Source organism: Sus scrofa, chromosome 5 (genome assembly GCF_000003025.6).
Source record: "Sus scrofa isolate TJ Tabasco breed Duroc chromosome 5, Sscrofa11.1, whole genome shotgun sequence".
Lineage (NCBI taxonomy): Eukaryota > Metazoa > Chordata > Mammalia > Artiodactyla > Suidae > Sus > Sus scrofa.
Window position 1 is genome coordinate 57,090,540 of NC_010447.5, and position 16,952 is coordinate 57,107,491.

The 16,952-nt window shown below is 35.9% G+C and overlaps 1 protein-coding gene across 1 annotated transcript in view; it reads right to left on the minus strand.

Annotated features, from left to right (window-relative positions):
- Positions 1 to 16,952, minus strand: part of PTPRO (protein tyrosine phosphatase, receptor type O) — a 241,577-nt gene that overhangs the window by 68,721 nt on the left and 155,904 nt on the right. Inside the window, 5 exon segments of the mRNA XM_003126453.4 lie at positions 1,919 to 2,030; positions 2,925 to 3,118; positions 3,454 to 3,574; positions 10,924 to 11,120; positions 15,320 to 15,481. Coding sequence (XP_003126501.2) covers positions 1,919 to 2,030; positions 2,925 to 3,118; positions 3,454 to 3,574; positions 10,924 to 11,120; positions 15,320 to 15,481 — 786 coding nt within the window.

Genomic DNA, 16,952 nt, shown 5'->3' on the forward strand with positions numbered 1-16,952 from the left:
ATAATGCTCCAAATCTAAATTCTCCCTAACACTGAGCTTATTAATTTATTTTATATTTTTACAACATAAAATTTAAAAATTTCCAATTGGAGAGGAAAGCTCATCACAAGATTACAATAAATAAGCTCTGAAAGCATACTTTAATTACTTTTTAAAGTAACTGTTAATTCTAAAGTTTTAACAAACAAATACACAGTCGAATTTAAATTCCATGCCATCTTGGTTTGAAGACAGTCAAATGTTCTATTCCAAGATACAACCCCAAACCCACCAAAGTTTGGAGTATTTCTCAAATAAAAAGGACTTATTTTATTTAACATGCACCAATACATATAAGAAACATTCATAACTATGTTTTCAAAAGCAATCATTCACTGAAGAGATTTGTAATAGAGTAAAAAACACATTTTTGTTCCATGCCAAATATGAGTAGCATGTCTATATGTTTTGACAATAAAATCAACATATCAAAAATGTCTACAATAAGTAGCACAAATGCACATCAAATTGCAGAAAATTCTCTTTTTTTTTCCTTTTTAGGTGTGGCGTATGGAAGTTCCCAGGCTAGGGGTCAAACTGGAATGTAGCTGCTGGCCTACACCACAGCCACAGCAATGCAGGATCCAAGCCGCATCTGTGACCTACACCGCAGCTCATGGCAACGCCTGATTCTTAACTCACTGAGCAGCCCCAGGGATTGAACCCACGTTCTTATGGATACTAGTCGGGTTCATTTCCTCTGAGCCACAATGGGAATTCCAGAAAATTCTAATAAAGGATAATAATCCTGGCTTCTTTATAGCTTCTTAACATATTTCTGCTTCATTATATGTAAGTACCTATACTTATATTTCTTCAAAGGATATTTTCTCATGTTCTATTTCAAGTGAGGACAAGAAACATATTTAAAATTGCAGAGCCAGAAGTATCTATCTCCTCATCAGAGGTATTACTAAAGTCTTCAGATTTTTATACTCCGTGTTGTTGCTTTCAAATCCAGTACATTGCTGAAAGGCCACAAGATGTCACTATTTGTTTATTAAACATTATTTGTTATACCGGCATAATTATGAACTTGCAAACAAGTTATTCTTCACCTAGGCAATATTATTTACTTTCCTTTTCACAGTATAACTATTTACAGCCTTGCAATCCCATCAAAAGTTCTCAAAAAAAATCTTTGTTCAAACAAGGGTTATAGTTTCTTGGCTAAGTTTCCAAGAAATTGTTGTTTCTGACATATGACAGTGAACTACATAATTTAAGGCTCGGAAGAGCCAACACTAATGGTTTTTAAGTATTTATACTTTGTGCCACGTGTTTTCTAAATAGCTTATTTAATGTGGAAGTAATAATAGAACAATAATAACAGATAAAAGATACTATTAACATTCTCGCTATACACCTGAAAAAACCTGAGTTTATGGTGGAAGGCAGCAGAGCTGTGTATGACTCACACCCAAGTCTAAGTGTCTCCAAGCTTGTTTTAATTCTTGCAATAGACAATACTGCAGTCATCCTGTGACTTTAAAAATGGCTTAATTAATAAGGAAATGGAGGCACTCCAGCAAATATAATTATCAAATGGGTAAAATCAATTGAGTGCAGTGTGAAGCTTGAAAGCTCTGTCTGCTCTCTTAGTCCTAATCAGTTCCAAACAGGGGCACTAAGTCAAGGGCGGTTACTCAGGATAAAAAAGAAATCAGGGACAGTAGATCAGAATAAGAATTATATTTTAATCTTTAAAGGCTGTCATTGAAACAAACCATGAATTTTCAGAATGAAGTTTATCATCTCCTGTGAAATTGCTGTTCAATTGTTCCTGGGTAAGTGACTAGCACTTTCTGGAGGGAGGGACCCTTCAGAACCTCCTCAAAAGAGTGATCTCTTCTCATGGAACCATTGCCCACACACTCACCTGTTATGAAGCTTATGGTGGAACTGTCACAGCAGCTCAGTTCTGGGTCTCCCCATGTTACCATGGTAACTCGAAAGTTGTAGTACCATGCTGGCAACAAATTAGCTATCCTCTAAAAAAAGCAAGAAGACAAAAGACTAAGAGGGAAAATCGTATCTTTGGAATAGAGTTACATACTTCTCACGCTATGAAAAATAATTTTGAATTTCCTTTCTGTGCCTTTTTGTATTTCCCAAATTTTCCATTAAAATATTCTTTTGGGGATGAGGTGAGGTATAAATAAAATGATATACAAAAATACAATTTTTAAAGAGTGATTCAAAGATTTAGAGTCAAACACTTGCAATGTTGGTTTCCTTTGGTAGTTTCCTAAGTTATGTTACATGAGTGAAATAGTACTTATCTGTGCCCATATGTACCCATAATCCTATTTCTAAGACAAATGAACTTTCATAACTCTATTCTCCCAGTTTGGACCATAAGCATACATCCATAATTGGCAATCACCAGAGTTTTCAAATGGCTAGAGGATGATTGTGTACTTCATGTGTGACCTATAGGTAACCTGTACTTTAAAAATTATTCCAGTCTCAGAAAGAGCACTCTTTACCTGCTCTCTTAAGAACATCCTCTAATGGCCTGACATTATAGATACTGGTTGATTTGTTGATGTCAAGAAGAGTCATCATTAGAGTTAAGCAGAGTCAACTAATGATTGAACGACTAGGGCCAATCTCTTGTGTTTTCTTCCTTAGGAGCAGAGAGAAACAATAAGCACTTGATAGTGCTACTAATATATGGATTAGCACTCAATTAAGAGTGAAAGCTAGTGTCACACAAAATTTTCTCTCCCTAAAAAAGACAAAAATAAAAGCAAAAACAATCTAGCACTCTGCAAGTAGCATGCTATCTGTTTGTATTTACAAAATGATCTTAATTTACAGACACATACTACTTTTTTTCAGACACATTTGGTACATGTGACAGCTGATTCAGGAAGGATTACCACTGATGCAGATAATGAGACAGTCGCTGCTATTTCATAGTAGGTTGTCCACTCTGACGTCATTGTTGTAGGGTTGAAATAAAACATTTCAACCACATATTTTCTGAACACTCCTAAGTAAGGTCTGGTCCAGCTCAAGACCACTGCTGTGGGACCCAAGGGATAGAGCATTAAATCCTTTATTCCAGTAGGAACTAAGAAGAAGAGAAGGGAACGAAAAAACAAAGTCAAGAAGGAATATTTAACATCTCAGTAATGGTTTTGTACTTTTATTTAATAACTAGGTTTTTCACTCTTTTGATACAATTATCAAAAATCAAACATATTTGCCTGAGATTTTCTTTTTCTCAAGTAATGGATGTTAAGGATGTCTTCCAGATATACAATTACAGTCATTAATTACTCTAAAGTTTGAATACTAGATGAACAAGTATGGACCTCATATAAATGATAGCAATGACTTGAACTCAGAGATTGCACCTCTCCAAACAGTACTCTGATAAAGTTATTATTCTGGCTGGCAACTTACCAATAGCAAATGTCACAGGATCTGAAGGTGGTCCAATCAAAGGGCCTTTTCGGAGGTACATCACAACCTGGTACTGGGCACCAGGAACCAGATTTTCAATAATAGATTTGCTTGAGTTCACCTTTAAACCAAACATCCAATAAGATTTATTTAAAGCTGGGCTTTCAGAATGTGACACAGATGCTAAAATTGTATTCAGGGCCACTTTGTGAAACAGCAAATGCCTTCAAAATCCAGAAGCCTTTACTCATGCTGAGGAAGGTCAGATTTCAAAATTAGGATGATTTATAGTTTATGTGAACACTGAAGGGAACTGAGAATATTCAAATATCATGGCTGGATTTAATAAGCACCGTGAACTGCTTTATGCCCATCAATGTCAACTGTAACTGTGTACATCAGAGACACATCAGTCTGGCCATAATCAAATCAGCAATACCATAAGGATAGTCTGACATCCTAAATCGTAGTGTCAGCTGATTATGTACAAAGATCAGTGCAGGAATGTCTTTAGTCTCTCGTCACTTAGAAGCATATAATATCTAATTATAGTGATGGAAATGACCTTAGAGATTATCTAGTCCAAATCTCTCGTTTAATCAATCAAGAACGTAAAGTTAGAGGATGGCCAAGGTCACATATTTAGATCAGTGTTGGGACTAGAAACCTGGCGATGTGACCTCTACTCCGTGATATGGGCAAGTCATAGGACTCATCAACAAGATAGAGTGGCAAGCATTTTGCAAGGCTATTGTGGCAACGTGCCAAGACTGAATCAGGAAGAAACAGGCAATCGAAACAGATTGATCACTTGTAGTGAAACTGAAGTTGTAATTTAAAAAAATTCCCTGCAAACAAAAGTCCAGGACCCAATAGCTTCACAAGGAAATTCCACCGAAAATATAGGGGAAAGTTAATACTTATCCTTCTCAAACTATTCAAAAAAATTCAAGAAGACAGAAAACTCCCAAATTCATTGTACAAGGATACCATTATCCTGATATCAAAACAAAGAAAATTATAAGCCAATAACTTTGATGAGTATAGATGCAAAAGTTCTCAATAAAATATTAGCAAACTGAATTCTACAATACATAATAAGAATGATACATCATAATCAAGTGAGATTTATTCCAGGGGTGCAATTGTGGTTCAGTATTTACAAATCAATCAGTGTGATAAACCACATTTACAAAAGGGAAGATTAAAAATTACATGATCATCTTAAATTGACACAGAAAATTTATTTCACAAAATTCTATATCCATTCATGATAAGGAAACCTCATCAAAATTGGTATAGAGGGAACATATTTGCATATAATAAAGTCCGTTTATTACAAACCTATAGCTAACATCATACTCATTGGTGAAAAACAGAAAGACTTTTCTCTAAAATCAGGAACAATACAAAGTTGCACACTCTTGCCATTTCTATTTAACACAGCATTGGATGTCCTAGCTGTCATAGTTAGACAAGAAAAAGAGATAAAACCACACAAATTGAAAGGAAAGAAGTAAACTGTCACTATTTGCAATAACAAAATATTTTATATAGAAAATCCTAAAGTCTGAACCAAAGTCTTTAGAACAAATAAATGAATTCAATAGAGTTGCAGAATACAAGATTGATATACAGAAATTTGTTGCTTTTCTATACACTAATAATGAACTATCAGAGAAAATTTTTAAAAATCCTATTTAAAAATCATGTCAAAAAGAATAAAATACCTAGGAATAAACTTAACCAAAGAAGTGAAAGATATATACCCTGAAAATTATAAAACGTGAAATTGAAGATGATTCAAAGAAATTGAAAGATACCCCGTGTTCTTGGATTGGAAAAATACTGTTAAATGTCCATTCTACCCAAAGCAATCTATAGATTTAATGCAATCCCTATCAAAATACCCAGGACATTTTCCACAGAACTAGAACATATAATCCTAAAATTATATGGAATCACAAAAGACCCAGAATGGCTAAAGCAATCCTGAGAAAAAAAGAACAAAGCTAGAGGTATCACGCTTTCTGACTTGAGGCTATACTACAAAACTACAGTTATCAAAACTGCATGATTCTGGTACAAAAACAGACACATAGATCAATGGGACAAAATAAAAAGCTCAGAAATAAACCCCACATACCTATGATCAATTAATATACAACAAAGGAGGCAAGAATATACAATAGAGAAAGACATTCTCTTCAATAAGTGGTGTGGGGAAATGTGGACAGCTCCATGTAAAACAGTGAGATTAGAATATTTCCTCGCATTATATACAAAAATAAACTCAAAAAAGGATTAAAGACCTAAATGTAAGGCCTGAAACCATAAAACTCCCAGGAAAGAACATTGGCATAACATTCTTTAACACAAATCGCAGCAATTTTTTTGGCCCTATCTCTCTTTATTTTTTTCTCCTAAAAGAAATAAAAGCAAAATTAAACAAGCAGGACCTAGTTAAACTTAAAATCTTTTGCACATCAAAGGAAGCTATTGAAAAACCAAAAAGACCACCAATGGAATGGGAGAAATATTTGCAAAGGTTATGACTGATAAGGGGATTAATATCCAAAAATATACAAAGAGTTCATACAACTCAACATAAAAAAAAGTCAAAAATCAACAGAAGACTGCGTAGACATTTTCCCAAAGAAGACAGATAGCTAACAGGCACATGAGATGATGCTTAACATCATTAAGTATTAGAGAAATGCCAACCAAGGTGACAAGATATCACCTCATACCTGTCACAATGGCTATCATGAAAAGGCCTACAAATAACAGGGAGTTCCCGGTCATGACTCAATAGTTAACAAACCCTACTAGCATCCATGAGGATGTGGGTTCGATCCCTGGCCTTGCTCAGTGGGTTAAGGATCCAGTGTTGCTGTGAGCTGTGGTGTAGGTTACAGATGTGGCTTGGATCCTTTGTTGCTATGTCTGGTGTAGGTCAGTGGCTACGGCTCCAATTGGACCCCTAGCTTGGGAACCTCCATTTGTCATGGGTGCAGCCCTAAAAAGACCAAAGAGAAAAACCAAAAAAAAAAAAAAATCTACAAGTAATAAATGTTGGGAAGATGTGGAGAAAAGGGAACACTTGTACACTATCAGTGGAAATGTAAATTGGTGGAGCCACTACGGAAACCAATATGGAAGTTCCTTAACAAACTAAAAACAGAACTACTGTATGATCCAGCAATTGCTCCTGAGTATATACCTGAAAAAAAGAAAACACTAATTCAAAAAGATACATGCTTCCCGGTGTTCATAGAAGTATTATTTGCAATAGCCAAGATACAGAAGCAACCCAAGTGTCTATCAACATACAGTGGAGGATTACTCAGCCATAAAAAGAATGAAATTCTGTCATTTAAAATGTGGATGGACCTAGAGAATGTTATGGTTAGTGAAATAAATCAGACAAAGACAAATACACTTATATATGGGATATAAAGAAATTAAATAAATGAATGTATACAATGCATATTGTAAATGTATATAACAACGCAGAAACAGATATGGAAAACAAACTAGTGGATACCAACGGGGAGACGGAAGCAGAGAAGGGCAAGATAGGGGTATGAGATTAAGAGATACAAACTATCATGTGTAAAGTAGATAAGCAGCAAGGATACATGGTACAGCACAGGTTACAAAATATAGCCATTATTTCATAACCTCTTTAAATGGTGTATAATCTATAAAAATATTGCTATGTTGTACAGCTGAAACTAATATAATATTATATTTTTTTTTAATTTTTTTTATTTTCCCACTGTACAGCAAGGGGGTCAGGTTATCCTTAGATGTATACATTGCAGTTACAGTTTTTTCCCCCACCCTTTCTTCTGTTGCGACATGAGTATCTAGACATAGTTCTCAAAATATAATATTATAAATCTACTATACTTCAATTAAAAAAAAGGTAACAGAGATCAGCACTTTGCAAGGCTACTGTGACCCAATAAAATAATGTTGTACAAAACATCTTTCATTTAGTTGAGCTCTTCTTTACTATTATTTTTTAATAATATTAAAACATTATTAATAATATTTTAAAATTTGATTACGGAAAAAATACCACATAGAGAAAAGTGGTGTGAACGAGACAGATGAGTAAAATGTATTTATTAAAGTTGAATATTGGTGTGCATAAGAACTGATGATTTAACTAATAGGTTAATAAATGTGCTGATTTGCCCTTTAGTGACTCTGATTCATTAGACAGTTTTACTTAGTGGAAAGAAGGTACATTCTCTATTAGGCCACATGACATCAAATCCTGACTCCACCTCTTATAAGCATGGACATTTATTTATAATTCTCACTTTGATTTCCTCATTGATAAACTATAGGCAATACACCTTATAAAGTGTGAGGATTCTTAAACTAGAGTTATCAACAAAGTTAAATTTTACTACTCATTAACTCTGGCATCTAGGATACATAAAATTGTAAAACTGCTACAAACAGGAACACTAATCAATGAAGAAGAATGTTGTTGACAGCTTACCTATGCAAGGTTTGTTTTTGTCTCATCAATTTTTTTTTTTTTTTTTTTTTTTTTTTGTCTTTTTAGGGCTGCACCCATGGTATATGGAGGCTCTCAGGCTAGGGGTCAAATGGGAACTGTAGTTGCTGGCCCACACCACAGCCATAGCAACGCCAGATCTGAGCTACCTCTGCGACCTACACCACAGCTCACAGCAACACCAGATCCTTAACCCTTTAAGCAAGGCCAGGGATTGAACCTGCGTCCTCATGGTTACTAGTCAGATTTGCTTCGGCTGAGCCATGATGGGAACTCCCTGTCTTGTCATGATTTTAAGAATAAATATAGTTTTGGTTAAATGATATAAATGTTAAACCTTTCCAGTACTAGAAACTAACTCTACCACCCAGTGGAAATTTATAATTCGAATTGGTACAACTTGTTCTACACGTAAGTAGTGGAACAGTGTACCAAAATTTCTTTTTCAGTAACTTGATCAAAATAAGATGAAATTGAATTAATAAATTAGCATTTCAACCTTTTCTTTACCATTTACATGCATATCAGAATTTCTTGTCCATGTTTTAGAATTTTAATTCTGCTGGAAGCCATCTCAAAATTTGCCATCTCATCCAATAGAGCATTTCCTGAAGAGACATACTACGCAGAAGAACATGTGTGTCATGCAGAACTAAGCAGTACCATTTTATTTATTTAAAACACATTTTTAAGTGGAAAAACTACTAGTGATCATTGCCAAAAATTGTTCACACCATAGAAGAGCAAATAAAGTCAATTAGAAAACTTTCTGTCCTCTTACAATTTCCCACATTTTGGCAGGCAATCTTCTAGACCTTCCTTGATATATGTGTATATACATAAATAATATGATATTGAACAATATAGATGTTATATATCAACATTGTTCCAACCTTTTAAACTTAACAACACATTGCAGACATATGGACATACCTGCAAAAGTTAACCTTGTTCATTAATCACACATTAAGCATATTTAAAATAACAGAGGAGATAGAGTGTAGATTGTTTCAGGGTGATGTTAAAGTTTGTTTGATTCGTCATATTTTAGGTAGAAGTTGGTTCTGATTATTCAAATGACCTCCTGGAATGATATCTACTTAAATATGTCATCATAATAAATTCACCCTAGGGAAATTCCACAGGCTTTTAAAAAAATAAGAAGCAACGATGTGTATATATATTGCACACCTGAAAAAATGAGAAGAGGGCAAATGATTCCTTCTTTGAAAATACTGTGTGTGTGTGTGTGTGAAAAATGATAATGATGCAATAATAGCAGAATCCTCCTGTGGTAACTGAGAAAACACCTAGGGCAGTGGTCCAGTTTCTGCCCTTGTTTTCAAATAGTTGGCCTCCTTGCCTACACTCCTGGACAGTTTCATGTTTGCATTTCAAGAAGCCATTGTCAGAATGCACTTAGACCAGCTTTTTCTGGTTCATTTATAATTTACAATATCTATCTACACTTTTAGCTTTTGGCTTCTATGTAAAAGATACATACAAGTGTACATCAGAGGGAGCAAGAAGAACTGTACTTTGAGAGCAGTCAAGTTCTAGGTCATGTGCCATAGGAGCAACACATTTTTCTCTTAAAGAGCCAGTTGTAGTGGCTACACTCAGGGAAGGAAGCTAATAAACTGAACAGTGAGCTGTGATTACTAGTTAATCTGTTTAGCGTATTTATTCTAATTTAATTCACTTCGAAAGGGAGACTCATCTTCAAGTTGGGTTTATCTCAGCACTCTAAGGCTTTTGAGGGATCCAGAGGCCAGGAGTCCTGAATTCAACATATTAATTTAAAATTTCTCACTCTTTGAATTACACTAAATGCCTAATTTTCATGGGATAAATGGAAACACTCCAAATAGTTTCACAGAGCAAACATCATTTTTGAGTGTGTATTATATTTCCAGTGTATTCCACATGAATTGACAATTTAATTTTTCTGCTTTTAGGCGAGGAAATTTTGCGTTTGTAAGTCACCAAGAATCAGTACCTTGGGTCTTATGAAAAAAATAAAACTAGGCTTTAGGAAAACCGGTCTGGGCTCCAGGATTCCTGCGACCATCCAAAGCATCTGAGAGCAAGGTCCACGCTGGGGCCCAGAATAGTGGTTTTGGGCAGATTGATGATTGGGCGTGCCCATTCTTTCCAGCAGCCCTGCCCAGAACTAATGATTGACATCAGTAGTGTCTCTATTTGCCCCTCCCACTCCCTTGCGCTCTGCTAACTCCTGTTTATCCTTCAAAACTCTTCAGGGTTATGGTTAGTGAAGGGGGCAGGTTTACTTCATGTGTTTTCAATTTTTGAATTATTTTCTCAGTGAGCATGCATTGCTTTTATAGTTAAAATAACAAGAAAAAATTGGCGAAAATCGTAAAACACGTAAACAAGCCCCTCCTCCCAGTCCTTTTGCTTGTTTGTCTCCTCTCCTGGGGGAAGTTCTTTTGACCAGTTTCCCAATCCTCTTGCCCCCAGTCCATATTTAGTCGTGCCTTTCTTTCTGTAAACTCACATGGCCTCGCCATCATTTACTTTTAGCCCAGCCCTTATTTTATACCCTGCAGTAATTCTATGGTCACTTAACCATTGTTCTCACTAGATTATAACCTCTAGAGTGTAACCTCTGCAAGAGCAGAGCAGAGACGAATTCTCTAGATTCCCCGACATCCATCGCACTACCCGGCACATAGTAGGTATTCAATAAATTCTCTTGAATGAGGAATGAAAGTAAAAGAAAGAGGGAGAAGGGAGGCAACTATGATTGAAAAGGCTTGCGCCCTGATTTCCTGGCTCTCGGTAACACGGCCCACAATGATGCATCTGGGAGACCTCAGCACAGCTCCCCTAGCCTTGCCTGGGAAGCTGGGCTGCAGGGGATGAGTGAGCCCCACCCCCGCACTCCAGTGCCTGCCCTTCCCTTCCTTTACCTGAGTGCAGTACTGCTTTTCTAGCCTCTGGCTCTCCTTTTGTTTCTGGCAGGTGAGTGACACCACAGACACGATGGTGCCGTTGTAGTTCTCTTGGGAAGATGTCCAGGACATCAAGGCGGTGGTTGAGCTTAGGACATGGACACTCACATGCTGGGGCTTCTCCGTGAGCTCTTCAATCCACTCTCCCGAAGGACCTGGACATTTCAAATCAGAATACATGCTGAGCTGGTTGAGGTACAAGATTCTAGGTTTAAAAATCCCGTTGTTTCCCTTTTGCCCTTACAAAGATATTCCAGCTAAGGCTGGCAGCCAGCCAGGCAGGTCTTTATACATCCTCTGCTTAGCTCCAGCCTCCACTGCATGGCCTCCCCATCAACCTAAGCAACAGGATGGCAGCAGCAGCCAAACCACCTCTACCGAGAGGCAGAAGCTCCAATTCAATTGTCACGTGCATCTGAGATTATTCTGGTAGATTCTTCACCAGTAAGAATTTACTTCTCTTTTAACTAAGAATATGCATGGCACTGTGGCATTTCATCAGTGTTTATAACTCCTTTGCTGTTGGGATCTTCGGTCTCTAGAAAGAATTACTTTTAGTTTCAAATTAGCCTCTATTCTAATCGTGTGAAAAGATTTTTAATTTGGTGACAGCAGGATCAAAGAGGCAGGGCGCGACTATGTTAGCGAAGAAATAGGCAACAGGCGAGCTCAATTATGGAAACTGGCTGAAACCCGGGTGATGGATTTGAGGACACGGTGGTCTCCTTGTTACGAAATATCTCTCTAAAAGTGCTTGCCGTTAGCTTTCTTCTCTTAAATTTCCAAAGTGGTTATTAGCACAGTGCCTGACACTTAGTATGGACCCAAGAAATGCTAAGGTGATGATTATCTACAGAAAGTCCCTATTAAAATGCAAATGTGCAACTGCTTTTATTTGCTTAGGATACATTTCTCAGTTCCCTCACAGGGAGCTGTGTTCCTGGAGCCCAGAAGGGAGGGAGGGGCCCGTGGCTCTGCTGGGGAGAGCAGTCTCAGAGGGGCAAGGGAAATAACAGCAAGAAAAGTGATGATAATAATGAAGATAGTAAAGACATATGGCACTCACTGTGTGTTTATAAGTGTTTACATATTTTAGTCCTTGTCCTAACTAACCTATGAAGTAAGTATTAGGATTAATCTCACTTTTAGATGAGGAAACCGAGGCAGAGACAGCATAAGTAGAGCTGGGATTCACACACAAAGTCTGGTTCCAAAATCCATTATCTTAATCCTTACATAAAACTTCCTGGAGCACCATAAAACAGTGAAAAACTTGGGTTTGGAAAGAGGAAAGTTGGCTCCAAACTCGGTTTTGCTCATTATTAGTGATGCAACCTTGGGCAAATGACTTAACTTCTCCAAATCTCAGTCATTGCATCTGTCAAATGGACAAATCATAGAATGTTAGTATTGCAAAGGACTTTAGAGTTCCAGTGCCTTGTTTTACTGATAGGGAAACTGGGCCCAGAGTTGTGAATAACCTGCCCAACATCACAGAGCTAGCAATGCTTGGGAATCAACCCAGAACTCTTGACTCCTGGGTCAGGGCTTTGTGATAACTTGTCATGATGCCATCTGATTAATCTACTTCACAAGACTGTCCTTGGGATCAAATGGGATTATAATGTGTAAAGAACTATATAAATGTGAAAGTGTTATTGCTGCTATGACGATTACTGGGGTAATGGGGGCATGAAGAGAGAAGGTGGCGCGAGGTAAAGCAAATTCACTCTCTTAATGGTTTTTTTTTCTTTCTTAACAGTTTTATATTAGGATTGACCTCATAATCAACCCAAGTTAAGTCCTATAGGCTCCATGGAAATAGACTTCGCTATCAAATATTTCTAGAGTCTAATTCTCCTTCTAAGTCACTAAACTGTGACTCAGTTGTTTTTTTTTTTTTCCTAACAAAAATGGAGATAATAGAAATATTCCCATCACAAGGCTGTTGGAAGACTAATGTAAATTTCTACCTTAATTTTCATCTCTGAGGAAAGCCTTCAAACCTGCATAAATACAGTATCCTTTTAAAATCAAAGGCATATACACAGTACACCTGAAGAACTCATTACTGAAGAACAGGATATCTGAAGTTCTAAAATTATTCTTTTATTGGCAGAGAAAAAGTGCTCTATATTTTCCCAGATGAATATTAATATGCATCTCTTTGAAAGAATCATATTTTTGAGCAATTTTGACACATTCTCAGGAGTGCTGGTCAATTTGGATACTCTAAGAATAGAGCAGAGGTCCTGACAATGGAAAGTGGTTCAATAAATATTTGCTGTGGGGGTTTGCGATGGAAATGCTATAAAATTGGGTTGTGATGATTGTTGTACAACTGTAAATGTAATAAAATTCATTGAGTAATTAAAAAAAGAAATAAAATTTAAGATGAGGATACTCAGCAAGTCGTGAAGGGTATTGTGAAAGGTTAATCTAGACTATTCTAATCTTGTGAAAAAATCAGTACATAACTAAAGTGTTGTTTTTACTAAAAATAAATAAATAAATATTTGCTGAATGCACAAAAACTGATAAATAAGCAAATATTATAACTCCAGCCTAGAGTTTTACAATTTGGTATGAGAAGAAAGATGTACACAAATAAAATCAATACAGAAAAATATCACATTCAGATCAACTCTGTGATTTTTGCGTAGTGCACTATGAAACACAATAGAAATTAAGAGAGAGGAAGTGCTAATGGCCAGAGGAATTGTGGGCGTTTTCCTGGGATGTGCTATAGCAGACAAGGACATCTCTGGGTTAATGAGATTAATCACATTTTTAGCCTCCTGGGATGAGCTGAATGCTAAACTTGGCTTTCATTCTCAAGTGATGTTAAGTCAAAGATTGCCCATTGCTTGCAAGACATGCAAGGCAATCATGGATTTTTTTCTGCATGTTTAGCAGATAATTTTAGAACTTTTCACCAGGGATGACATTTTTGGTTTCTTAAGTAAAACTGTGATAGGAGATATTTTCAACATTTAAAAAAATATCATTTATTTATCTACGCTGTACACCAGAAGTCCCAGTATTGAGGGTTGAATGATTAGTTTGAACAGTCCATACTGGAAACAATAAAAAAAAAAAAAAAAAAAAGGCTATTTTTAGTTCTGAGCAAAACTATCCCGCACAGATCTGCTGTTGTCCCATTCAAATTTGGACTCATAAAGGGCATGTTAAGTAATCCATGTTGCTTATACAATCCATCAATTTACTTTGACAGAATGGCCAGGAAGTGTCTCAAAATTTCAAGTTTTTGATAGTTTAGAGAAAACGGATATTTATCTGAGTTAGGCTTCTTTTTATTTTCAACACTTTTAAGCTGCTAAATAAACTGATCTTTTCCCTCTGCCTTCCTCCTCTTTCCCCCACCCACCTCTTTTATTATTTACTTTGGTGGCACCTGTGTCATGTGAAAGTTCCCAGACCAGGGATCGAAACTGTGCCACAGCAGTAACCCAAGCCACTGCAGTGATAATGCCGGATCCTTAACCTGCTGTGCCACAAGGGAACTCCTTCCCCTGCCCACTTTTTTTGAGGATCATTTGATGATAGGTGGTGTTTTGCTTTTAGAGGAGATAAAGTATGGTGGTTATCCTTCTCAGAACACAATTTTTACCCATTGCCTTCTGGTTTTTCTTTCTTTTGAGTAGAGGCACATTTAACTCCTAATAAACTAGCAAGGTGATTTTTGGCATCTAAACTTCTGGTAAGCATAGTCAGATTAGCGCAAAAAAAAAAAAAAAAAAAAAATTACAGACATGCACCACTGGTGTATATTTTAGAAGGCAGTTATTGCTCTGCTATTATCCTTTATGGAATCAGTAGAAGCTGCCCTAAGACTTATCTTGGGGCTTTCATGATGCTTTCGCTTAGGCTTGTGCTAACTTTTGGAGACTACGGGGTCTTACTACACTCAAATCTCTGTGTTTCTTTCAATTTCTTCAAGCTTAACACTCTAAAGAGATTCTTTGCACACAGTCCAACAATCTCAATTTTCATTACAGCCTTGAACAAAGTCTTCTTTCCCAAACAATGTGTCCACGTCTTTGGAGTTTGTTATGACTAGTGTGGAAGGTCAGTTTAATACGTGTTCAATTATCACAATAAAAAAAAAATCAGGTTAAGTCTCTGGGTAGGTTTGCTACTATTAAACATACATATATTTGACAGCATATTTCCTCTGCTCTCAAAATCTCATAGATCTGGGCCTCTCATGACCTTGAAGAGTTCTCAGGGTCTCTAAGGTTTGATGAATAATTGATGTGTGAGCATCATTAATCTCACCAGTTCCATTGTTCTAGCTTCCCAGTAAGTGCAAAATAATCTCCTTGGTACTTACTGATATAAAAACTGAGTGATTTTGCTGACTGACTGTTTCGAGTTTCACAAGATCCTGAAGAACTAAAGGTTGTCACAGATAACTTATATTTCCCAGGCTCCTTCAGTTCTGCAACAAATTCATGTGCTTCTTCATCCACTGTCAAATATTCAGTAAAATTTTCTAAATCAAGTATAAAAAAGAGAATATATATGAATGGATATCTGGAAGGGCCTAGAATATAGACAAGTCAACTAATAAATTTTTAAAATTTTACCATCTTCCTTTTGTCAGAGTGAATTATACGGCTAAGCTAAAATTATTATTTAAAAAAAGATGACTAAGAGTTTATATTTTTTTTACAATACTTTAAAATAACCAAATTAAAATATGGTGTCCAAATTGACAAAACTGAAGATGGGTATATACTGCTTTCTTATGGACTGTTATCTAGTAAAATTATATGCACAGAATAAAAGTACAACATTAGGAGAAGGTAACAATGATCAGCTTTCTTATTTGAATATAAGGGATTTAAAAAAAAAAGTACCAAATGTTATATAAGTATTTTATGGTAGCATTAAATATCCATAAATGCCTTAAAATACATTGGATTATTTCTAGTTAGAAAGAATCCTTCTAGATATATTTTATGACTCTTGGAATATTTTTCCTTCATTGGTTTTTTAAAATGAAGGAAATTTTAAAAGTAAAAATAACTTTTACATTGCTTCAGTGTCTACCTTCTGCTGATTATTATTTCATTTAAAGTTATTATCATTTGGTGACCACAATAGCCTTCAACAGAATACAATGTAGTTGGATAAACACATGACCAAACCTTCATGGAAATAAGCATTAAAAAAATTCTGAGTTATAATATCCTATTTTTCTATAGAATATATTGAGGAACAGAAAAATGAAAGGCAGATTAAGGGAAATTTTTTTATTTTATTTTATTTTATTTTATTTTATTTTATTTTATTTTATTTTATTTTATTTTATTTTATTTTATTTTATTTTATTTTATTTTATTTTATTTTATTTTTTAGGGCTGCAACTGTGGCACATGGAAGTTCCCAGGCTAGGGGTCAAATCAGAGCTATAGCAGCCAGCCTACACCACAGCCACAGCAGCTTGGGATCTGAGCCACATCTCGAGCTACACCACAGCTCAAGGCAGTGCCAGATCCTTAACCCACTGAGCAAGGCCAGGGATTGAACCTGCATCCTCATGGATACTAGTCAGATTTGTTTCCACAGTGCCACAGCAGGAACTCCCAGATTAAGTAATTTTTAAATGCAAGTAATTACAGGCAAATATTAAGATTTTTGACTCAAATATTTGGAAATGAAGAAGTATTTCAATTTTTATATAATATTTGGGTATAGTTGATTGCTCTATAATCCAGTGTAGACGAATCCACTGACCTTGTATCTCATTCTATTAAATAAAACAGGGGCAAACAGTACGTCACATAATGAGACTACATGATTTAAATGTCCTATCCTGTAAATAAGTCTGTCAATTTAACTTTGGATTTTGACCTCTCGACAACCTTTGCCACCTAAACTACTTGACTGGAAAGTAGAAAATGAAGTATATTATTGTAAAAACAAAACAAACAACAAATAACGGTGAAAACCTACCAAAC